The sequence below is a fragment of the Leopardus geoffroyi genome, chromosome C1, assembly GCF_018350155.1.
Source record: "Leopardus geoffroyi isolate Oge1 chromosome C1, O.geoffroyi_Oge1_pat1.0, whole genome shotgun sequence".
In the NCBI taxonomy this organism is placed as follows: domain Eukaryota; kingdom Metazoa; phylum Chordata; class Mammalia; order Carnivora; family Felidae; genus Leopardus; species Leopardus geoffroyi.
The window spans coordinates 118,686,458-118,712,362 of NC_059328.1; the positions used below are offsets into that span (position 1 = coordinate 118,686,458).

The 25,905-nt window shown below is 37.1% G+C and overlaps 1 protein-coding gene across 8 annotated transcripts in view; it reads right to left on the reverse strand.

Moving 5' to 3' along the window:
• PTPN4 (protein tyrosine phosphatase non-receptor type 4) overlaps window positions 1–25,905 on the reverse strand; it is a 237,290-nt gene that overhangs the window by 179,233 nt on the left and 32,152 nt on the right. For all 8 annotated transcript variants that reach the window (XM_045479514.1, XM_045479510.1, XM_045479513.1 and 5 more), the window contains exon 2: window positions 11,702–11,856. In XM_045479514.1, coding sequence (XP_045335470.1) covers window positions 11,702–11,839 — 138 coding nt within the window. In that variant the 5' untranslated portion in view covers window positions 11,840–11,856. The remainder of the gene's footprint in view (window positions 1–11,701; window positions 11,857–25,905) is intronic.

Consider the following 25,905-nt stretch of genomic DNA (forward strand, 5'->3'; position numbering starts at 1 on the left):
CCCACATGGGGTGTAGAGATTACTTAAATAAATCTTAATAAAATAACCAACCCAATGGCCCAGCTGCCTAGGACTTCGTCTTTGGAAAAGGGCCATTTTATCCCCTTCACCAGATCAATATATCACACTAATTTGATTTTATAGGATGCATACATTCACCATTATTAACTGAGATCTGAGTCCTTCTACTTGGCTAAACTGAGTAATGGAACAAAGAACACAGCCAGCAACATGTTAAATATTTCAAATCAAAGTCCACTACTATACAATGAGATATATTTTCACATTTTAAAACAATCAGGATTTTCAGTTCTTGTCATAATGGAGTAGCTAATGTTAGAATACCCTCCTGCTATAAACATCTGTAAAAGCTGGACCAAATATACAAAAAACCAAAAGAAAAAAAAATCCTATTTTCAACCCTTAGGCAATAACCAATACAACACCATGATCCTTGATAGAAGAGAACTAGATGAATCAAACCCCATATTCACACTCAAATCTCTCCCTTAAGGGCATTTTCCAAATCATGGTGTAGAGAAACAGAGCCCAAGCAGTGTGGCAGTCTTGCTGGGACGAGAAAACTACAATTAATGTCTGGGAATGCTAAGGTAGCTGGATTTGGGGGGCAGGTTATTAGAAGGGAAAGAACCAAGAAGAAAAACTTACAAAAATCTATATAAAAAATCCTCTCTGGTTCTCATCTGCCTCCTAGGCTGTGCACACACAGGGTTAGACTCCTAGAAGCCTAAGACAGGACGGCAGTTGGGGAGGCTGTTAGCTAAACAAAGATTTCAGAGTTTGCACAGTTTAGAATAAATTAAGTTCAGGCTCAGTCAGAGGAGACAGATCTTGATGAACACCCAAGGCATTTAGGTAAGACCCTGGATAATCCATGCCCTAGGAATAAAAACAAAGTTAAAATAGACTTACCTTAACAAAGCTTAAAACTAAGCCCCACAGGATCAAAGTGACCCGCTGGCAATTTAACTGTCTGCCAGAATAAAATAAAATTTTATTTAGAGGAAGATAACAATCCAGAGCTTTTACAAGAAGGGTCAGCAAACCTTTCCTGTAAAGAGCCAGAAAGTATTTTTAGGTTTTGAGGGTCATGGTCTCCACTGCACATTGTCTTAACAACAACAACAACAACAACAACAACAACAACATCTTTTAAAAAGTAAAAACCATTCTTAGCTCATGGACCAAACAGTAATAACCACCAGGCTTGCATTTGGCCCCTGGGCCAACTTGCTTTCCACTATTCCATATTACACTTAAAATAGCCATCACACAATGCAAAATTAGTGGCTATGTGAAGCAGGAAAAGTGTTTGATAATCAAGACACAAGACATATATTAGTCTTATGTAAGAGCTTCAAAATAACTATGACAACGTATCAAAGCCAATTAAGATAGAATACAGAAAACAGATTAAAATATATATTTCAACAGAGAATTAGAATCTATGAAAATGATCACATAGATAATCTAGAACTACAAAATAAGTGAAACAGAGGAATTCCTTGACTAGGTTTAATAGCACAGTAAGCACTGGGAAAAAAGATAAACAATCAGCACATACAAAGACAGATTAAAAGCTATTTAAAGGACAGAAAAAAAATCATAAACTAGAATGGGATGCAATCAAACTAATATATATGTTAACTGGAATACAGGAAAGAAAAGAAAATGAGTCAGAAGCAATATTTGAATCAGTAAAGGTTAAGAAGTTTTCAAATGTTGTAAGATACCAACCTACAGATTCAAGAAGGTCAATGAATACCAAGCAGAATAAAACGCATACATACAAAACCATATATAGCTATGTTATTGACAGGTGACTAAAAATCAAAGAGACAGAGAAAATTCTTAAAAACAGAGGAGGAAAAGGACCTCTCTCTTGCCCTTCAGGAAAACAACAGTAAGACTGAAAGATGACTTCTCAAGAGAAACTATGAAGGCCAGTGAAGTGGCATCTTTAAATCAGTGAAGGAGAAAACTATCAACACAAAATTCTATACTCTGCAAAAATATCCCCCAGAACATGAGAAATAACTAAAGACATTTTCAGACAGAAAGTTGAAAGAATCTATCATCAAGAGACCTTATTTAAAAAAAAAATAAAAGTGGGGCGCCTGGGTGGCTCAGTCAGTTAAGCGTCCGACTTCGGCTCAGGTCATGATCTCATGACTCATGGGTTCGAGCCCCACATCGGGCTCTGTGCTGACAGCTCAAAGCTTGGAGCCTGCCTTGGATTCTGCGCCTCCCCCACTTGTGCTCTGTCTCTGTCTCTCAAAAATAAATGTTAAAAAAAAATTTTTTTTAAATAATGAAAGAAATTCTTTAGGATGAAAGGAGATGATTCTAGATGGAAGCATAGATATATAAGAAATGAATAGCTGTATGGGGCGCCAGGGTGGCGCAGTCGGTTGAGCGTCCGACTTCAGCCAGGTCACGATCTCGCGGTCCGTGAGTTCGGGCCCCGCATCAGGCTCTGGGCTGATGGCTCAGAGCCTGGAGCCTGTTTCCGATTCTGTGTCTCCCTCTCTCTCTGCCCCTCCCCCATTCATGCTCTGTCTCTCTCTGTCCCAAAAATAAATAAACGTTGAAAAAAAAAATTTTTTTTAAATAAAAAAAAAAAAGAAAAAAAAGAAATGAATAGCTGTAGAAACTATAGATATAAAGGTAAATAGAATAGTAAAATAGTAAATATAAAGGTAAATATAAAGGTAAATGATTGTTTAAAGCAATAATAACAATGTCTTATATGGTTTATAACAACATGAGGGAGATATTAAAATACTTAACAATAGCAAAAAAGTAGGAGGCAGGTAAATGGATTTAAACTGCTTTAAGGATTTTGCACTGGGGGCGGACAACAGTAAATGTATTAAAAGGAGACTTTTATAAGTAAAGACACATTTTGTAATTTCTTTTTTTTTAATTTGTTTAATGTTTTGTTTATTATTTATTTTTGAGATAGGGAGACAGAGCATGAGTGCGGGAGGGACAGAAAGTGAGGGAGACACAGAATCTGAAGCAGGCTTCAGGTTCCAAGCTGTCAGCACAGAGCCCGATGCAGGGCTTGAAGTCATGAACTGTGAGATCAGGACCTGAGCCGAAGTCAGACATTCAACAGACTGAACTACCCAGGCACTCCCACATTTTGTAATTTCTAAAGTAATCACTAAAAGTCTGATATTAAAGGATTAGCCCAGGGATGACTGGGTGGCTCAGTCGGTTGAGCATCCAACTTCAGCTCCTATCATGATCTCACGGTTCACAAATTCAAGCCCTGCATCAGGCTCTGTGCTAATAAGTGCAGAGCCTGCGTGGGATTCTCTCTATCTCTTCTCTCTCTGCCCTTCTCCCACTCATGCTTTTTCTCTCTCTCTCTCAAGATATGTAAATCAACTTTAAAAAAAAGATTAATCAAAAAAGCTAATAGAGGAAATATAATAAAATAAGAAAGAGGGCACAAGAGAATCTTTTTTTGGTGAGGGAAATAATCAATGACTTAATCTTGTGGTGGTTCCACAGATGTATACATATGCAAACACTCTTGAGTTGCCTAATGAAGATTTATGCACTATACAACACATATCATACGTAATAAATTTTAAAAACCTATATATAACATCCAGGGTAGAGAGACTGAGCTGCAGTATCTTTCTAAATAAAATTCAACATATTTCTCAAAAATTTAATGGCTTACAGTTATTTTCACCATTATTTTTTTCTATAATATATACTGGGCACTCAATAATTACTGTCATTAAATAGATATACAAACAACCCACAATTTTATTTAATTTACCGTACAACTGCCAAAATAATAAATACCTAATTCTCAAAACTGTAAACTTAACAATTATTTCCTCTTTACTTTTTAAGAATAAACTAGCATATTTACAATTTCTGTATATATGTATTTATAATTAATATTGCCAGTAAACACACTGGGTTTTGGAAACAGTACATGGACACAGTACATAGATGAAAATATTATATATACATACAAAGCAATAAGCAGATTGCTATTTTGTGGAATTTTAATAATAAAATTCTTCCAAGGAAACATATCTGGTACTACAGAATAGACAAATGGATCATAATCAATAGAAGAAATCAACCTTTCTAAATGTGTAACATAAGTCAGACACATAAATAAGCACTTCACAAATATTCTCATTTTATTCTGAGCATCCCATGCAAGGCAAATATTATTCTCTCTTAACAAATGAAGAATCTAAAACACAAAAAGGTAGAGCAACTTATGTATACTCACAAAGCTAGTAAGTCTTCAAACTAAAGACTTACAAATTCATCACTGGGTAACTGTCCAGGAGGTAAACATCATTATCAGTAAAAATTTATGCATGACAAATGTGATACAAGACCTAAGAAGTATACATACCTCATGAAACATAACAGGATTAAAGAAAAAAACAAGAAATATGATAACCTTAACTGCACATAGCTATACATCTGATCGATACAGTTTTCTAGTGCTCAATATGATACAGTTTAGGAAAAAACATTGTGAAATAAAGCAAAGCTTTAAACATGTATGACATACTACAATGTTTAAATTTCAGACTATGTGGTAACTGGCAAATTATCACATCTTTTTGCACTAAAGGTGACAAGTTCCATTTTAACATGTGATTTTACTAGAAAAAAAAATTTGGTAAATAGTAAATTCTCCTCCAGGGTGGACATTGTTGAAAATCAATCTGAGAGGTGTGAAGGTTAAACAAGGCAGACTGGACACGAATGTTTGCTTAAGACACACTAAAATAACAGAAAAGGCAGTAATCAAAGTGAGTCTGAATAAGTAACAGGCCCCTCCATAACCATCTCTCACCCCCACCCCCTTCCCATTGCCAATTACTATAAGAACCAGAGATTCTGGACTCAGGGACATTGGGGACAGCTGTTGATTCATCTTTACTGGATTGAAAACAGGGAAATCTACGTAAGTGCAAGTCTACTTACTGAAGAGCTAAGAGCTCTCCAGTCCATTTCTCTCGCTCAGTGCTAAGAAGACCCAGCAAGACTCTACAAACTCCAGGCAGATGATAAGAGCATTTCTCTCTATGGAAAAGAAATACCGAACTAATCAAGTAATATTACATAACTATTTTATTTATTGAGAGGACAACAGAGAAGAATTATCTGTGTATGGAGAGGGGAAGGGAGATGTAAGAGATCTGAAGTTTCATTCTTCAAAGTCAATAAAGAATATCAACAAAAAAAAAAAAAAAAAAAAAAAAACCAAGGCAGACAAAAGCAGAAATAATATAGGCATGTTTCTTAGAACCACAGTAATAAACATGAGAGAAAAACTAACTGTGTTGAATGTGGTTATTTCTAAGTAGTAATGGGGCAGGGAACTGCTGGCTTTTGTGACAACATTTTTAGAACTATTTGGTTGTTTTTTTTAAACTGTATATATGAATCATATACATAAAACAAAACACTTCTGAGGGAATCTGAGTGACACATACAGTATTCTTAAAGGAACTAACATATTGAATTTAAGTAGGGCTAGAAAATGACAATAAAATAATAGTTTAAATGTTGACTAGAGGTCCTAAAAGACCTTCCCTCTCTCTCTTTCTCTCTCTCTCTCACATACACACACACACACACACACACACACACACACTCTCTCTCTCTCTCTCTCTCTCTCTCTCTCTCTCTCTCTCTCCCTCCCCCCCCCCCCCACCTCTCCCGGCTCTGCCACTGACTTAGTAAGTAACCTAATGACTCTAAACTTACTTCCTCACATATACAACATATAAAGTCAGTGCAACAATAATCAGGAAAACAATTCCCTAAAATCCTATCCTCCTTTACAGATATAGGACTATCTGTGGTTGCAAATGAGTACATCTCATTTAGCTAAATTCACCATCCTTATACTCCTTTAGCTTCCCATCTCAATCTGCACCCCACCTGCTAACAACACTGTTGTAATTAGGTTTACACTACTGATTTGGTTAACAAATTATTTCACAGACAAAAAAAGGAAAAGTTCAGCCAACTAAATATTCATCAACCCAAATTATCACATAACAAAAATATATATTAATTGAATTTCACCTTATTTCAAGAAAAAAAAAATGATGATTTATGGCACCTTTTGTTAACAACTGAGGTACTAGTATCATTAAAAAAATTATTGGCGGGGCGCCTGGGTGGCGCAGTCGGTTGGGCGTCCGACTTCAGCCAGGTCACGATCTCGCGGTCCGTGAATTCGAGCCCCGCGTCGGGCTCTGGGCTGATGGCTCAGAGCCTGGAGCCTGCTTCCGATTCTGTGTCTCCCTCTCTCTCTGCCCCTCCCCTGTTCATGCTCTGTCTCTCTCTGTCTCAAAAATAAATAAAACGTTAAAAAAAAAATTTTTTTTTTAAATTATTGGGGCACCTGGGTGGCTCAGTCGGTTGAGCGTCCGACTTCGGCTCAGGTCATGATCTCACAGCTCGTGAGTTCGAGCCCTGTGTGGGACTATGTGCCGATAGCTCGGAGCCTGGAGCCTGCTTCGGATTCTGTGCCTCCCTCTCTCTCTGCCCCAACCCACTCACATTCTGTCTCTGTCTCTCTCAAAAATAAACATTACAAAAAATAAATGAAAAAGAAATTATTGGGGCGCCTGGGTCACTCAGTCAGTGTGACTCTTGGTTTTGGCTCACGTCATGATCTCACGGTTTCCTGAGTCTGAGCCCTCTGTCACACTCTGCACCGGCAGCACAGAGCCTGCTTGAGATTCTCTCTCCCCTCTCTCTCTTCCCCTCCCTCACTCATGCTGTTTCTCTCTCTCTCAAAATAAATAAACCTTAAAAAATATATCAGTTATTCTTGAGTACAGAGACATATATAACAAACAAAACAATTTAGAGAACAGCTTTAGTACTATTAGGATAATTTTATTTCCAAAAAATAAACTAAGGGAAGAGTGACTGGCTGGTTCAGTCAGAAGAGCATACAACTTTTGATCTCAGGGTCATGAGTTCAAGCCCCATGTGCAGCATAGAGCCTACTTAACATAAAAATTTAATTTATAAAATTTTTTTTCAACATTTATTTATTTTTTTGGGGACAGAGAGAGACAGAGCATGAACGGGGGAGAGGCAGAGAGAGAGGGAGACACAGAATCGGAAACAGGCTCCAGGCTCTGAGCCATCAGCCCAGAGCCCGACGCGGGGCTCGAACTCACGGACTGCGAGATCGTGACCTGGCTGAAGTCGGACGCTTAACCGACTGTGCCACCCAGGCGCCCCTAATTTAAAAAAAAAGTAAACTGGGACAAAAAGACCAAAAAAAAAAAAAAAAAGGCAAAAATTCCTTAACACATAAGCTTTGTTCCTCGTCTTTGAACGCTACTATCTATGAAGCACCTTAGAACTGCACACTGAATAATGTGTGCTGAATAACCTTCTCTTCCACTGATCCTGAGTGTGACTTTGTGACAGCACTAACAGAATGTGGTGAAGTGACATTATGTGACTTCCAAAGCCAGATCAGAAAAGGCAATATGGTTGCAGCCTGGCTCCCACTCTCTCTGAGGACGCTCACCTTTGGAATGCGGTGAATATGCCCGGGGCACACAGAGAGAGCATACACAAGTGTGTAAGCCTCAGCTTCTAAGGTCGTAGGTAATAGTCATATGAGTGAATAAGCCTTCAAATGATTGTAGCCTCCAGCCTTGAGTTTACCAGCTGAGGTCCAACCATGGAGGAGATATAAGCCATCCCTACCTATGTGAATCCTTGACTCACAGAACCTCTGAGGATAATAAATATGCCACTAACTTTTGGGGTAATTTCTTACACAGTCCTAATAACTGGAATAGGGTGGTTTTCCCCAACCCTTCCTTGTCACACAGGCTACTCCTAAATCGCCATACTGACATAAAAAAAAAAAAAGCCAAAATTTGGGAAAAGTCCGCATAGGTAGGTGAAATGAATCCACGTAGTATGGATACTATGTACTTAATGGAAACATGTTTTTAGTGACTGACATTGAATTCAAGGACACAGAAAGAAAACACACTCCATAGGCTGGCTACAGTAAAGTAGTTGTGCCAAAACCATAGTGAAAATGTAACTTCAAACTGAAACAACACTAACAGGCTTATCTCAACCCTGTGTCTACAAAGAGAAAAAAAAAAAAAAAAGGAACTAATGAAGTTTTATCAGTTCCTTCATTACACCATTTTCTCCCAGGACGATATACAGAAAAGATTTTTATTTTTATTTTTTTTTTTCAACGTTTATTTTTTTTTTTTTTGGGGACAGAGAAAGAACATGAACGGGGGAGGGGCAGAGAGAGAGAGAGACACACAATTGGAAACAGGCTCCAGGCTCTGAGCCATCAGCCCAGAGCCTGATGCGGGGCTCGAACTCACGGACCGCGAGATCGTGACCTGGCTGAAGTCGGACGCTTAACCGACTGCGCCACCCAGGCGCCCCGATTTTTATTTTTTTTAAAAAAAGCTCCCCAGATGATTTTTTTTTTTAAGTTTATTTTTATTTTGGAGAGAAAGAAAGAGACAGCACATACGCAAGCAGGGGAGGGACAGAGAGCAAAGGAGAGAGAGAATCCCAAGCAAGCTCCGCACTGTCGGCACAGAGCCGGATGTGGAGCTAGAACTCATGAACTGTGAGATCGTGACCTGTGCCAAAACCAAGAGTCGGACGCTTAACTGACTGAGCCACCAGCCAGGTGCCCCCACATAGAAAAGGTTTTGATGAGATGAATACAAGATGGAAAAAAAAGCAGACTTTGGTAAAAATGAACATTTAATCTGTGGTACAGACATCTTTCAGGGAAAGGAATGATTTCAACAGCTAAAATGCTACAAATCCTTGCTTGGCAGTCTCCAGAGACTACCTGGAGAACTGAACGGTTCTCCTTCCCAGGGAATAGAGAGGCTGGTGAAACTAGCAGCTGCCCACAGTGGGTATTTCTGAGACCTAATGGTACTTACTGGACACAGAGAATAATCAGAAGTTTGAACTCCCCTGTTAATTTGCAGACTAGATCACATGATGCTGTACAGATTGTAAACTGCACAACTAGAAAGCCATTCACATAGATTAAAATATGCAGCATCTACACAAAAGTACTAAAGTGCACTAAAAGTACACTTTGAAAGACTTGGGTCCAAATACCCTGAGGAATAAATATACTACATATCCAACAGTCAATTTCTTATACTGTTCCTCTTAAACTAAATTTGGTGATGACCTGAAGTAAAGGTAAAGTTTCCAGTACCATAATATTATCAGTCTAGTGATACACTCAACTGTATTAAAATGGACATTTAAATATATATAACATGTATTAACAATATATAAAAAGAGTAAATATATGTCTTTCTAAAAGAGTAATTAGCACATTGATTACTATGTTGAAAAATACAAAATTCCAGGGGCGCCTGAGTGGTTCAGTTGGTTAAACACCCAACTCTTGATTTCGGCTCAGGGAGATCGAGCCCCATGATGGGGTCTGCACTGACAGCACAAAGCCTGCTGGGGATTCTCTGTCCCTCTCTCTCTGCCCCTACCTGGCTCATGCGGATGCTCTCTTTCTCTCAAAATAAATAAAATAAACATTAAAAAAATACAACATTGGATTATTAACTAAAGTGCCCAACAGAAAAAATTTTCCTAAACAGAAAATAGCAAATCCTTCTGCAATATTTTGAAACAAATACAGAATTACAAGTTAAAATTAAAAGTAAATATGAACTAAGTATAATGAATATTAAGAATTACTATTTAACCCCCCCAAAAGAATTTTAATGAGTCAATAACAGGAAAAGGGACTTTTCTTGTACCAAGTCCCAACACATGAATTTCCATTAACTAAAAATTTTTATGAAGTAGAATTCCCTTCACTAAATATTATTATCCTTTGTTGGCAACCTATACTATGTATTAACAGAGGACAGAATACTAAAAAAAAAAGAAAAAAATTAAAGCTTAACATTTTGGAAAAGCACATTAGTTGGGTATGTTAGAAAATACTCTTAAAGGTACTACTCTGCAGCCACTTTTCCAATGTGAAATGGTTTGGAGTTTGGGTAAAAAAATAAACTAGCGACAGATTAGCGATCGTGTTGTAATACAGAAAATTTTAAGAAACTGGTAAAGAAAGAAGATTAATATTTTATTTTTTCCAGCTTTGAGATATAACTGACATGACATTGTGTAAGTTTAAGGTGTACGACAAGATGATGTGATACACATATACATCATGAAACAATTACCGTGACAAAGTTAGTACATGCATCACCTCACATATTACCCTTTTCGTGTACGGTGCAAACATTTAAGGTTCACTCCCTCACCAACTTTCAAGTATATAGTACAGTATTGTTGACCACAGTCACCATGCTGTATATCAGATCCCCAGAACTTACTCCTAACTGAAGTTTGTACCGTTTGGCCAACATCTCATTTCCCCCACATCCTAACCCATGGAAACCACCATTTTACTCTTTCTGAGTTCAGCTTTTTTTTTTTAGCTCTCAGATATGAGTAAAGTCACACAGTATTTATTTTTCTCTATCTGGCTTATTTCACTTAGCATAATACCCATGTCCATCCAGGCTAATTTCAGAAGATTAGTATTTCATATCACTGAAAGATTTCTAAGTATAGAAAAACCCAGGTAACACAGCAAAAAACAGATGGAAGGTGCTATGAAAGGCAGAAATGAGGAATGAGGAATCCAGTCCGAACACGGACTATACACCAGCCACTATTATTTCATAGTATTTGATTTTTGAAGGGGACAATGGTTCTGTGGTAATTTATGAGATTCCTAGGCTGAAGTACTTACATGTGAAGTGTACCACTTACTTTCAGAAGGTTCAGAAAAACACACAGAAAAAGAAAGATAAAGCAAATGTGAAAAATGTGAACAACAGATCAGTCTAGCTAAAGAATATGTGGGTATTCATTACCCTATTCTTCCTCCTCTTCTGCAGGTTTGAAATGTTTTAAATAAAAAAGAGGAATACGCCCTTGTATATATCAAGACATGTACAAGTATGCTCACAATAACGTTACTGACAAGAGCCCAAAGTGGAAAAAATCCAAATACACCAACAGTAAAGTGGACAAGTAAATGGTGACAAATAAGTGAATAAGCAAATTGTGGCATATTCACACAACTGAGTACTACATAGCATTGACAACGAACCAACAACTGTCAACATACTGCATGGGTGAAATTCACAAATAACGTTAAACAAATAAAAATAGAAATAGGATGAACAAATATTTGTTGAATAAATATTTCAGACAAGACTCAGATAAGATCAGGGCTGTCCTTTATCTCTGTTTAGCAAGCTTTATTCACGGAAAGTACAAGAAAGATTACGAAGAAAATGTGTAAATCGCTCACGGGAATAAATTCCTTTCAAGCACCTCAAGCTCATTTATAAAAAGCAGCCACACACGGATTTGCTCCACTTATCATAATGCACTGTTGGTGTGTCAACCTTTTGAAAGACCCAGTTTAAATCAAAACTTACACTAGAAACTTACAAACCCATACTAAAAAGACTTTCTTCACTGGATAATGAATAAGGCTTTTCAAAGTATAATACAATTAAACAATTTTAGTTTTAAAATATAATCTAAATTCAGATTATGAAAAGAAAAAACTATATAAAATACTTACATTAACTTTGAAAGCTTGTACAGTGTTATCCAAAAGAAGGATGTTGCAAACCACCTCTGTATGCTGTCTGTCTCGGGCCAACTCTGATGCTCGTACATTGTAGGTTCTGCCAGCAGGCAATCGGAAACGTGAGGTCATTACTGTCCACACACGGTCTAGGTTGAAAAACAAATTCACTAAATAAAAGAATAGTTGAAGATACAAAGTAGTTTAAAACAGCAAGGCTGTTATATATTGTTCAACTAACACTTAGGTAAAAAGCAGTTATAACTTTTGAAACACCTGGATAAGAATTGTAGGCATAAATAAAGGAACCGTATATAGTTCATCATCTAAACTAAAATTCAAACTGCCTGAAGAAAAGCTTTATTTTGAACTGTTCCATTGGGAAGACAATACATGAATTGTTCAGGAAGTCATAATCCAATTCAAAATAAATAAATTTGGGAGTAGCCAAAAAAAGGGGTAGGAGCATATGCTATCTTAGGAAGCTGGAACATTTCTCACCAATGCAAGTATTAAACGACACTGTAGAATAGCAAATGGAAGGAAGATTGTGTAACTTTGAAGGGCCCTTTATTAAACTGATTCAGATTTGGGGGAAACATGGGAGTTTGCTCAATTTTTTAAAATACAATAATACTCTTCATTTTAACTATCCTCATATTCAAACTAATTCTAATAGGATTATTCTTATTATTCTCAAGAAAACAAAAACAAAATAGAAAACATAAGACTACACATCTTTGCTTCTCAATTTTTAACCTAAGAGGGAAAAACAGGGGCACCTGAGTGGCTCAGTTGGTTAAGGGGCTGACTTTGGCTCAGGTCATGATCTTGCAGTTCATGGGTTCGAGCCCTACATCAGACTCTGTGCTGACAGCTCAGAGCCTGGAGCCTGCCTCGGATTCTGTGTCCCTCTCTCTGCCCCTCCCCCACTCCTGCTCTGTCTTTCTCTCTGAAAATTAAATAAACATAAAAAAAAATTAAGAGGAAAAAATAGCATTGCCAAGAAAGAAGAGACAACACATTGCTATTAGCAGTACTTGATGTTAAAAGGCAATGAAAGTTGTAGCTTTGAAGTTCTAAAAATTATATGAAACACAGAATTACATACCAAAAAAATTAGCGTTCATGTGGGAGAACAAAGCTAACGACATTTCAGACAGTCAAGGATTCAAAGTTTAAAATCCATAAAACTTTCCTCTTAAAGACAATTAGAGAAAAGAAATAAGATATATTAGAAACACAAGGTATAGAATTTTTAAATATGAATAAGCAATAAGTAGTAAGAAATCTGAATAATGAGTAAGCAAAAAATAATAAAAATAAACACCAATTCAAATCAGTGGTATCCAGTAACTGCAGTTGACATCACAGACTGTTCATGTCAAAATGATTAAAGCTAACAGTCAGTGTTACACAGGTATGAGAACTATATAAGGAAAACAGCTTTAGCAGTTGACAAAGAAGGGCTAAGCCAAGTAAGGTTCACCAATTACAAGACAGTGATGGGTGGTTTCCGGTTCCATACGTAAAGAGCTTGCAAGCCCCCATGCCACTTTAACAAGTAAAAAGTAGAACAGACTGGAAAATCACCAATGCTTCTGAGATTTATGAGAAAGAGAAGATCAAGGCAAACTACTGTCCCCAAGACTGAAGAGACAGGCAAAGAGGTCTCATGTAAAGAGTCACAAGCAGAAACCACCCAGGGAACCAGTAACTGTAACTGGCAAATTGCTGGGGGCTCAGTGTGGGCAATTCTGAGAGTTAAAAAAACCTCCAGGGGACTTCCACAATATTGTGAGATTTATTTCCAAGAATCCAATTAGATTCCCACAGTAAGTACTGAGAAAAGTAGAGTTAAGCTTTCTGCCAGAGGTAAACATATATACACATACATATACATACATACATACATACACACACACACACACACACACACAAACTATTATTAAATACACCAAAGCACTCTGTTCTTAACAACAACTGCCCTTAGGAGAAACTAGTTAACAAGAGCCTAACAAACCTGGGGCAAGGAAAATACTCAACTCCAATTAACTCTAGCCTTCTGGTGGGAGAAGGGAAATACCCAACTCCAGCGCACTTTAGATATCCTGTCCCATCTAAAAGGGGAGGGAAAAACTGAGAAACCCTGTCCAGAGACACAGGCTCTCTAAAATACTGAGACTTAACCAGAGGATTACAGAATTCTTCTCTCCTCCCCCCACCCTTCCCCACACCTACTAAAGGCCTATTTACAGCATTTCCTCTTACCACTACACCATGCCTGCCTATCAAGAAAAATTTACAGGGATGTCAGGCTGCCTGGCTGGCTGGCTGTCAGCAGAGCATGTGACTCTTGATCTCAGGGTTGTAAGTTTGAGCCCCATGTTGGGTATATAGATCACTTACAAATAAAATCTTTAAAAATAAAAAAGAAAAAGAAAAATTTACAAGGCATGATAAAAGGCAAACCACTATTTGAAAGGATGGAGCAAGCATCAGAACCAGACATGAAAGGGATGTTGGAATTATCACAGAGAGAATTGAGAAGAACTGTGATTAATATGCCAAAGGCTCTAATGGATATTGTAGACAACATGCAGAAACAGATGGGTAACGTGAGCACAGAAACGGAAATCCTAAGAAAGAACCAGTAAGTAATGTTACAAGCAAAAAACACTAACACATATATATGAAGAATGCCTAATGATAGACATGTATCAGACACAACAGAGGAAAGACTCTCTGAGCTAGAGGATATATTAATAGAATCCTCAAAAACCAAAAAGCAAAAAGAACAAAGACTAAAAAAACAAAAACAAAAATAAAAACAGAACACCCAAATACTGTGGGACAAAAAAATTTTTTTAAAAGGTATAACATAGACACAGTGGCTATACCAGAAAAAGGAGAAAAATAAGAAAAAATATTTATAACAGTAATGACTGAGAATTTCCCCAAATTAATGTCAGAGATCAAAGTACAGATCCAAAAAGCCTTGACAACACTAAGAAGGAAAAATGCCCCTCCAAAAAAACAAAACAAAACCCTACAAAAACCAGCCTATACCTAAGCATATCATTTTAAAACTACAAATCAAAGATTAAAAACTCCTGGAGGCACCTGGGTGGCTCAGTTGGTTGAGTATCCATCCAACTTTTGGTTTCACATTGGGTCACGATCTCACAGTTTGTGACTTTGAGTCCTACATTGAGCTCCACGCTGATGGTGTGGGGGCTGCTTGGGATTCTCTCTTTTCCCCTCTCTCGCTGCCCCTCAACATGTCTCTCTCTCCCTCCCTCTCTCTCAAGACAAACTTTAAAAAATTCTTAAAAATGGGGCACCTGGGTGGCTCAGTCAGTTAAGTGTCTGACTTCAGCTCAGGTCATGATGTCGCAGTCTGTGAGTTCAGGCCCCCTGTCAGGCTCTGTGCTGACAGCTCAGAGCCTGAAGCCTGCTTTGGATTCTGTGTCTCCCCATCTCTCAGCCCCTCCCATGCTCATGCTCTGTCTCTCTCTGCCTCTCAATAATAAATGTTTTTAAAAAAAATTTTTTTTTAATTCTTAAAAAAAAAAAACAAATCCTGAAGGAAGTCACAGGAAAAAAACACTGAGGAGCAAATATAAGAATTACATCTGACTACTTAAGCCTGCAAACAAGAAGAAAGTAGAGTGGAATGTTTAAAATGTTAAGGGGAAAAAACCCACCAACCGAGAATTCTATATCCTGCAAAATTACCTTTCAAAAGAGAAAGAGAAACATACAATTTCTCAGACAAAAAAAAAGGGGGGGGGGGGATGGATTTGTTGCCAGTGCACCAGTCTTGAAAGATACTTTTTAAAAAGTTATTTTTTTTTTTTTTAATTTTTTTTTTTCAACGTTTATTTATTTTTTTGGGGACAGAGAGAGACAGAGCATGAACGGGGGAGGGGCAGAGAGAGAGGGAGACACAGAATCGGAAACAGGCTCCAGGCTCTGAGCCATCAGCCCAGAGCCCGACGCGGGGCTCGAACTCACGGACCGCGAGATCGTGACCTGGCTGAAGTCGGACGCTTAACCGACTGCGCCACCCAGGCGCCCCTTAAAAAGTTATTTAGATGGAAGCAAAATAATATAGGTCAAAACTCAGATTTACATAAAGAAGAGTTTCAAAGAAGGAGTAAGTGAATGTAAACTAAAAACTTTTATTTTTATTACTCTTAATTAATCAGATAACAGTACAATGCCCTCCACTTGAATATGGCAAAGACAAGAAATTTGATGAGATTTTCCTTCCACAATTAGGTGAAGGGTAAGAAAGATACTGCAGATGTGATTTAAGTCCCAAATCAAAAGAAAAGAATGCCTTTGGTGGGCCACACTCAGGTGCAAAATTCTTTTACTTCCTGAAGTAAAAGAAATTCTCCTGCTGGCTTTAAATACATGGTCTGCCAGGGTGCCTTGGTGGCTCAATTGGTGAAGCATTCGACTCTTGATTTTGGCTCAAGTCATGATTTCATGGTTCATGAGTTCGAGCCTTGCACTGGGCTCTGCACTGGCGGCACAGAGCCTGCTTGAAATTCTCTCTCTCTGCTCCTCCCCGGCTCATGTTCTCTCTCAAAAAATAAAGCAAAATAAACATTTAAAGATATGGTCTGCCGTATTGTAAGAGGACCTGTGTCAGGAGCCTCTAGATGCTGATAGCCAGCAAATAAAGACCTGAGCCCTACATTTGATTGTATTAATCAACAATCACATGACTTTGGAAAAGAACCCAGGATCCCCAAGTCTAGTCAACATCTAGACAGCAACTTTCCAAGAGCCAACCAACCTACACCCATACACCCAACCCACAGAAACTGGAAGAAAATAAATGTGTATCGTTTTAAACTACATTTGGGGTAATTCATTACACATTAATAGAAAATATGAAGCAACACACACAACGATCTCTTTGTGTATGTTAAACTCTTGCCTATAACAGATATATATTTTCCCTTCTCCCCAGCCCTGCCTTCCCTTCAACTGGGGTGAGTGGTCCAGCTGAAGAAAGTGGGCAAAGACCTAAGGAAATTCATAAGGAACAGAGAATCGGCAAATTAGGTTTAACAGTAGGGGGAGCTACCAAAAAAAAAGAGCACTGGCCGATGTTATAAAGATATTCCAAAGTCAAAGAATGGTACAGGAATGACAGGATCAAAAGATATCAGTGTATTCTGCCAACACCAGTCTTCCCCATTTATTGGCACACTTACTTTTGACATTTGCACCTGAACCCAGGTTAACAGTTTCCCTGAAATTTCTTTTTTTGATTGTTTCAATGAAATTTCTATGTAACTCACCCAGATACTTCCATATTTGAGATTCTTCCATAGTCTTGAAAATTATCTACATTTACAATACATACCACTTGACAAGTGACACAATTATGGCAGTGACAACCTAACTGCCCACAGGTGATAAGAAATAAGATAACAATAAGCCAAATAAGCTAATTCTGACAAATAAGTCATCAGAATTTCCATTACATTTTGAAAACACACTCCCAAAAGTTATGAGCATCTTAATATATGACATCCAGCTGACAGATGAGTGCTTTTCTCAGAAGAGACACCTTTTCCTAGTACCTCAAACATTTTCTATTCACTTATGAAAGTAAGATGTTCTTTTGGAGATGCTAAGAGAACATAATTGTTTAAAGTCTCAGTTGAGCAAAATATCAAATGCTTCTAGGGGGCTCTTCTGATCATCCTCTATGCTACATATAAATTTTCAAGAAGTCATTGAAGGAGACTATATGAACAAAGAAATCTATCCATTTTAAGAACTCTTTAATTACATATGTCCTTGATTACTACTCACCATAGTCTAGTTTATGTTATCTCATACAATTTTCTAACTGATGTTTAGGGAGTGCTAATATCATGCTTTTTAATTTTTAATATTTATTTATTTTTGAGAGAGAGAGAGAGAGACAGAGTGCGAGCAGGGGAGCAGCAAAGACAGAGAGAGTCACAGAATACGAAGCAGGCTCCAGGCTCCAAGCTGTCAGCACAGAGTACCACAAGGGGCTTGAACTCACAAACCGTGAGATCATGACCTGAGCTGAAGTCAAACGCTTAACCAACCGAGCTACCCAGATGCCCCAACTAATACTATGCTTTAAATATATAGTTTTATCGGGTTCAGCTTATGATCTCATGGCTCATGAGTTCAGGCCCCACGTCAGGCTCTGTGCTGACAGCTCGGAGCCTGGAGCCTGCTTCAGATTCTGTGTCTCCCTCTCTGTCTGCCCCTCCCCATTCATACTCTTTCTCTCTCTCTCAAAAATAAATGAACATTAAGAAATTAAAAAAACTATATATATATATATATATATATATATATATATATATATATATAGTTTTATTATGACTATTATTTACAAAGTGAAGTGCAAACAGCAGATTATTTTGAAAACCAATTATTAACATCAAGCAAATATTGTATTGGGAATTACTTCCATTTTTGGCAAAAACAAAGAAAACACTGAGTAGCATTTCCACAGATACGTAATTATTTAGAAAACTAAGTCACATGTTTTTAGAGACTACCCAAATCTACTCTTAGACAACATATTTAGAGATAAATGTATCCTGAAAGTAACCCATCTATTGGCTCCATGTTTAAACAGGTTTAGTAGATTATAAATAAGGTTAAAGCCACTGTTCTTTACAGACCAAAGAAACCTAAACTTGGCTACCCTAAATAGATAATATTCAAACAAAAAGAACAATAGGACAGCAGGACATTATAATTAACATATGTAAATGTTCTTAAATTAGAACAAAATGTACCTACCCTCTATCCTCAAAATCTCATGTTCCTTAGATTTATGCTTATAAATAAAAATATTTTCCAGACAGTGGTTGTACTTACATATTTTTTAAATTACACGATAAAACTTTAAACACAAGCTCAAGTAGCTATTATTACCAAAACATTCCTCTCAACCTCAAGTCACTAACAATAATGGGCAGAAAGTATTTAAGACAATGCAAATTAACTTTAAAAGAATAAATTTGCACTGCTAAGCCCAACTACAGAAATGCACAATCTATTCTAAACATTCAACGCTCTTAAATGTGGATTGTCACAAGATGTTGGCCACCTATAATTTGCAATAAAACCTTACTAGTTTACACCCTGCTGAGAGTTTTAAATAATTTTATTTGATTACGTGGTTTGATGTTATCCTCTAACCTTTGAGAAAAAAATTCATTAATAGTAATCTTCAAATTTTAAAAAATATTTCTTGAAGAGAACAGACATTTCTCCAAAGAAAACATACAGATGGCCAACAGACACATGAAAAGATGCTCACCATAAGAGAAATGCAAATCAAAACTCATTGCGATGTCACCACACATCTGTCAGAATGGCTAAAATCAACAACACAAGAGACAACAGGTATTGGAAAGAATGTGGAGAAAAAGGAACACTTGTGCACTGTTGGTGGGAAAGCAAACTGGTGTAGCCACTATGGAAAACAGTATGGAGGTTCCTCAAAAAGTTAAAAATACCCTACATGCCAGCAATCACATCACTGGGTATTTACCCAAAAAATACAAAAACACTAATTCAAAGGGATATATGCACCCCTATGTTTATAGCAGCATTATTTACAATAGCCAAATTATGGAAGCAGTCCAGGTGTCCATCAGTTGCTGAATGGATAAAAAGGAGGTAATATTTATACAATGGAATATTATTCAGCCATAAAAAAGAATGATATCTTGCCATGTGCAACAACATGAATGGAACCAGAGTACAATGCTAAGTCAGACAAAATAAGTCAGTCAGGAAAAGACAAATACCATATGATTTCACTCATATAAGGAACTTAAGAAACAAAACAAAACAAACAAGCAAAGGGAAAAAAAGAGAAAGACAAACCAAGAAACAGACTCTTAAATTTTAGAGAACAAAACGATGGTTACCAGCAGGGAGGTGGTGGGGTATGAGGGAAATAGGTGATGAGGATTAAGGAGCGCACTTATTGCAACGAGCTCTGGGTGATGTATGGAATTGCTGAATCACTATATTGTACACCTGAACTAATATAACACTGTATGTTAACTAATTGGAATTAAAATTAATAAAACAATTATTTCTTGAAGGGGGGAAAAAAACCCTAAAAGGAGAGACTCTGAGTTTTAAACTCATATTTATGAAAAATATCCTTTCCATTAAAAAAAATTAGAATAATTTCTTTTTTTAAAAACAAACAGTAATTTTAAGTAATCTCTCTGCCCAGGGGCGCCTGGGTGGCTCAGCTGGTTAAGCATCTGACTCTTTGAATGAGGCTCAGGTCATGATCCCAGGGTAGTGGGATCGAGCCCCATGTCAGGATCCCCGCTGATTCCCTGTCCCTCAGCCCCTTCTTCCCCTCACTTGCACATACAGGCATACTTTCTCTAAAATAAACAAAAACAAAAACTTTAATCTCTCTGCCCAACGTGGGGCTTGAACTCACAACCCTAAGACCAAAAGTCACATGCTCTACCAACTGAGCCAGCCATGTACCCCAGGAATAATTTCTAAGTAGACTAAATATTCAGCGAATATTTGCTAAACTGTGCCAGGCACTGATCTAGGCCCTCAGCATACATCAATTGGGGGGGGGGGGGATCACAAGTTCCTATTCTTATGGAACTTATGTTCTAGCATAAAATATTTTATTTTCCTCTAGCCCTCTTGCAAAGCATCCTTGTAAGTGCCAAGTAGGCAGAGACTGGTTCTAACATAATTACCATTATACTTCCTTTTATAACTTTCAACCCCAAACCTTATTAAGATGCTGGGCACAGACTAAGTATTCCTTAAGTAACCAAATGAAAAGTATAATAAATTAAGTATATTTTCCAGACTATTCTGTCTTGTACATTTTATAATCTTAGCTGTGAAATACAGTCTTATTAGCACTGCTCCCACTACTCAGTATCTTTAGTGCTAAGTTACTTTCTTGGGAAACACTACTTAAAGACTTCAGACCTAAAGCAAAAATGAACTGTCTAATCCACTCTTGAGACTTCTCCATAAAATGAAATCTTCACTTCAGTTACGAAGATTTAGTTACCAATATACTAAGTATATTCACACTTTTTGCCACATTTACTTTCCTCTCATAAAGCAATAATTCTGTTTGATTTCTGGGAAATTTTATTACTTGAAAATTCTAACTGTGAAAAAATTATGCCAAATCTTCAGGATGCTTTAGAAAAAAAGGTCAATTAAAATTCTCCATCACATCTTTCTTTCTTCATCTGAAAAGTGTTTTCAGTAAAACTGATATACATGTATACATAACTGCTTTCAGTGGAAACGAGCCTATCTCTTTTTAAAAGAATATGAATTCTGGGGTGTCTGGGTGGCTCAGTCAGTTAAGCCTCCAACTTCGGCTCAGGTCAGGATCTCACCACTCGTGAGTTCGAGCCCCGTGACAGGGTCTGTGCTGACAGTTTAGAGCCTGGAGCCTGCTTTGGATTCTGTGTCTCCCTCTCTCTCTGCCCCTCCCCTGATCAAACTCTGTCTCTCTCTCTCAAAAATAAATAAACAGAGGCGCCTGGGTGGCTCAGTCGGTTAAGCGTCCGACTTCGGCTCAAGTCATGATCTCACGGTTCGTGAGTTTGAGCCCCGCGTTGGGCTCCGTGCTGACAGCTCGGAGCCCAGAGCCTGTTTCAGATTCTGTGTCTCCCTCTCTCTCTGGCCCTTCCTCTCTCTCTCTCTCTCTCTCAAAAGTAAACATTTAAAAAAAATTTTAAATAAAAAATAAATAAATAAAAATAAATTTAAAAAATAAAAAATAAACATTAAAAAATAATAAAAAAAAAATAAAAAATAAAAGAACATGAATTGTGATCTATAAAAATGTTCAGTCATTTTATACTCAATGTACTAATAAAATTTTAAATATTCTTAAAAGATCTAAAATTATGATAAATCTTTTTGTCTACAGACATTAAAAATTTATGCATATTAAGTCAAAAGAGCTGAGCATAAATGGTGATATTCAAACTACATAAATTATGGGCAAATATAATAAGAGACAGAAAAAGCATTCAGGCATATTCATATAGTGGTGAATTAAAATTCTGAGATAAAATTCTTTCATATTTAGAATTCTAATGTTAATACAATGTTTTCTGTTCAGTAAAAAGCACATTCTTTCTGAATTTCTTTTAACTTCAAAGGACAAAATGATAGTTTATTTTCAATCATCACAAATACAGATTAAAAGGTTTAGGCTGTCACAAAAAGAAACAAATGACATGGCTTGGCAGTAGCAAGAAAGTACAAGAAAGATGAAACGGGTGGTAGAGAATAAAACAGGGGACACGCAAATCTTCCTTGACATGATAGAGGACATCTGTGGAAAACATTCTTAACATCATACTTCACACTGAAAAATGGAATGGCTTCCAGCTAATAGTAGGAACAAAACGAGGAAATCCAATCAGCTCTCATCACTGTTATTCAGAACTGCAGTGGAGGGGTGAGGAGTAGCAATTAAGCAAGAAAAAGAAATACAAGTCACTGAGGTTACAAAGGAAGAAGAAAAACCATCAATATTTGCAGATGGCATAATTAGCTACATAGAGAATCTGAAGATTTACAAAAAAAAAAAAAGCTGCTGCTAGAATAACTGAGTTTAGCAAAGCAAAATATCACGCCAAAGGTAAAAATTAATTGTATTTCTAATAAACTAGCAACCAAAAAATAATATTTTAAAAATAATATAATTTACAATAGCATTAAAACTGAAAACTTCAAAACCAAGGAAGAAATATTTATTACTAAGGAAGAAATAAAATCTATGAGGGGATATGTTGTGTTCACAGGTTAGACGATCTATAGATTCAAGGCAATCTCACTAAAAATCACAGCAGGCTTCTTACAGAAATTGACAAACCATTCTAAAATTTATATGAAAATGAAAGAGACTTAAATAGGTCATAAAAAGATTTGAATTGGAAACAGTTGAAAACAACTTCAAAAAAGAAAGAAAATGGGAGACTAAATCTACTGATTTTAAAACTCATTCATTATAAGCTACAGAAACGAAGGCACTGTTGTATTGACATCAAGAAATAAAGGAATGAAACAAAATAAGAGTCCAAAATGAGATCTACACATATATGGACAACTAAATTTTGACCAAGATATACAGACACACCTCATTTTACTGTACTTCACAGATACTGAATTTTGACAAATTGAAGGTTTGTGGCAATCCGGGATCAAACAAGTTTATGGCATCACTCTTCCAACAGCATTTGTTTACTTCAAGTCTCTGTGTCACATTTCAGTTAATTCTCTCAATATTCACACTTATTTTCATTATTATTATTATAATTGTTATGATGATCTGTGACCAGTAATTACAACTCATGTATAGCATTTTTTAGCAATGAAGTATTAAAAAAAATTTTTTTTAACATTTATTTATTTTTGAGAGACAGAGACAGGGAGGGGCAGAGCGAGAGGGAGATGCAGAATCTGAGCAGGCTCCAGGCTAAGAGCTGTCAGCACAGAGCCTGACACGGGACTCAAACCCACAAACCACGACATCATGACCTGAGCCAAAGCCAGACGCTTAACTGACTGAGCCACCCAGGCGCCCCAACAATGAAGTATTTTTTAATTAAGATACGTACTTTTGGGGAGCCTGGGTGGCGCAGTCGGTTGAGCATCCGACTTCAGCCAGGTCACGATCTCGCGGTCCGTGAGTTCGAGCCCCGCGTCGGGCTCTGGGCTGATGGCTCAGAGCCTGGAGCCTGTTTCCGATTCTGTGTCTCCCTCTCTCTGACCCTCCCCCGTTCATGCTCTGTCTCTCTCTGTCCCAAAAATAAATAAAAACGTGGGAAAAAAAAAAAATTAAAAAAAAAAAAAAGATACGTACTTTTGGGGATCCCTGGGTGGCTCAGTACATTAAGTTGTCCGGCTCTTGATTTTGGCTCAGGTCAGGATCTCACTCACAGTTCACGGTTCAAGCCCTGCATCAGGCTTCGTGCAGAGCCTGCTTGGGATTCTCTCTCTCTCTCCCTCTCTCAAAAATAAGTATTTTTTTTAAATAAAGTGAAAAGAAAAGTATATATACTTTAACAGTATTTTTAGAATTTTTAAATTTATTTATTTAATGTTTATTTTGAGAGAGAGACAGAGCATGAGCAGGAGAGGGGCAGAGAGGGAGACACAGAATCCAAAGCAGGCTCAAGCTCTGAGCTGTCAGCACAGAGCCCAATGTGGGGATTACCCACACATAAAAAGATGCTCAACATCATCAGACATTGCAAATTAAAACCATAACACAAGATCACTACTACCCATCAGGATAGAACAACACTAAATGCTGGCAAAGAGCAGGAAAAAATGGATCTCTCATTCATTGCTGGTGGGAATACAAAGTGTCACAATGACACTAGAAAACAGCCTGGCACTTTCTTACACATTTGAACTTACTCCCAACTCTATAAGCCATCCATTCCATTTCCAGGTAATAAATGCATATGTCCATATGAAGACTTGTATTTGTTTAGGTAAACACTGGAAACAAAACAAATGTCTATTAACAGGTAAATGAATTTATTCGCATGTGGTACATACTTATTCACCTGTGGTTTGTTAATAAAATGGAATACTAGTACATAATAAAAACAGAACTATTGATATACACAACAAGATGTACAAATCTCAAGATAATTATGCTCAAAGAAGCTAGATCAAAAAAAAAGAGTACAGGGAGGGGCATCTGGATGGCTTAGTCACTTAAGGGTCCGACTCTTGATTTCAACTCAGGCCATGATCTCTTCAGTTTGTGAGTTCTAGCCCCACTTCGGGCTCTGTGCTGATGGTGCAGAGCCTGCTTGAGATTCTCTCTCTCCCCCTCTCTCTCTGCCCCATGCACGCTCTCTCTCACAATAAATAAACTTAAAAAAAAGAAAATAGAGTACATACTATATGATTCCATTTATATAAAATTCTAAAAAATACCAAGTAATATTTGGTGACAGACAGCAGAGCAGCAGTTCCCTCAGGTGCAGCAGTGTGGAGGAAGGGATCACACTGGGGCAAAAGGAAACTTTTGGGAGTAAAGCGCATGTTCATTATATTGATTGTGGTGATGAGAAGTTTTATGGATGTATAAATATGTCAAAACTGATCAAATACTATACTTCAAATATATATACAGTTAATCATATGCTATTTTATTTCAACAAAACTGTTAAAAGGGGTGCCTGGGTGGCACAGTCGGTTAGTCTGACTTTTGATTTCAGCTCAGGTCATGATCTCACAGTTTGTGAGATGGAACCCTGTGCTGCTCTCAGCCCAGAGCCAGCTTGGGATTCTTCTTCTTCCTCTCCCTCTCTCTCTCTCTCACCCTACCCCACTTGCTCTCTCTCTCTCAAATAAATAACTTTTTTAAAAAAACTGTTAAAAAGCATACAGTCAAACCACTTAAGAGGGACAATATGTAGAGAATTCTGACATTATGATTCATAATCTCCTGATTATATAAGAAAATTCAATTTAATTTAACATAATGCACATTTTGGCCACTTCATCATGTTAATATGGTTGATTTCTTCTACTAGTGGCAAATGCTGACAATGTAAATTTAAATTTTTAATACTCAGTTTGAACCTTAGATGTCACAAGAATTCAGATGTAGAGACTGTTCTATATGCTATTACAATAAGGCCTATTATTAAGAATATAGATGATCACCAGATGTATGTTTATTCTATTTAACCTACTTCTGCCTCATTTGCTTCATCTATAAAATGGTCAAAGTAATAGCACTCACCTCAAAGGGTTATTTTAGGGACCATGATATAACCAGGTGATGCACTCTAAGCTGAAAAACAAACTGACTAATCTTCAAGTGGTCAATTTACTCTCAAAGAATAATCTATACAATGATATTAAATGGTTCTAAACACAGGATAGTCCAAATATAAAGGAAACAACTTCTTGTTTTCAAGAGAAATTTTTTCTCTTTCAAGAGAAAAAAGAATTTGTGAACTTGAAAATAAGTCAATTGAAAATAGCCAATTTGAGGACCAGAAAGAATAAAGAATGAAAAAAGAAAAAAGAGTCTGAGACCTGAGAGACACCATAATCAACTACACTAACATATTTATAATGGAAGTCTCAGAACAGTCAACTAAAAAGGAGGC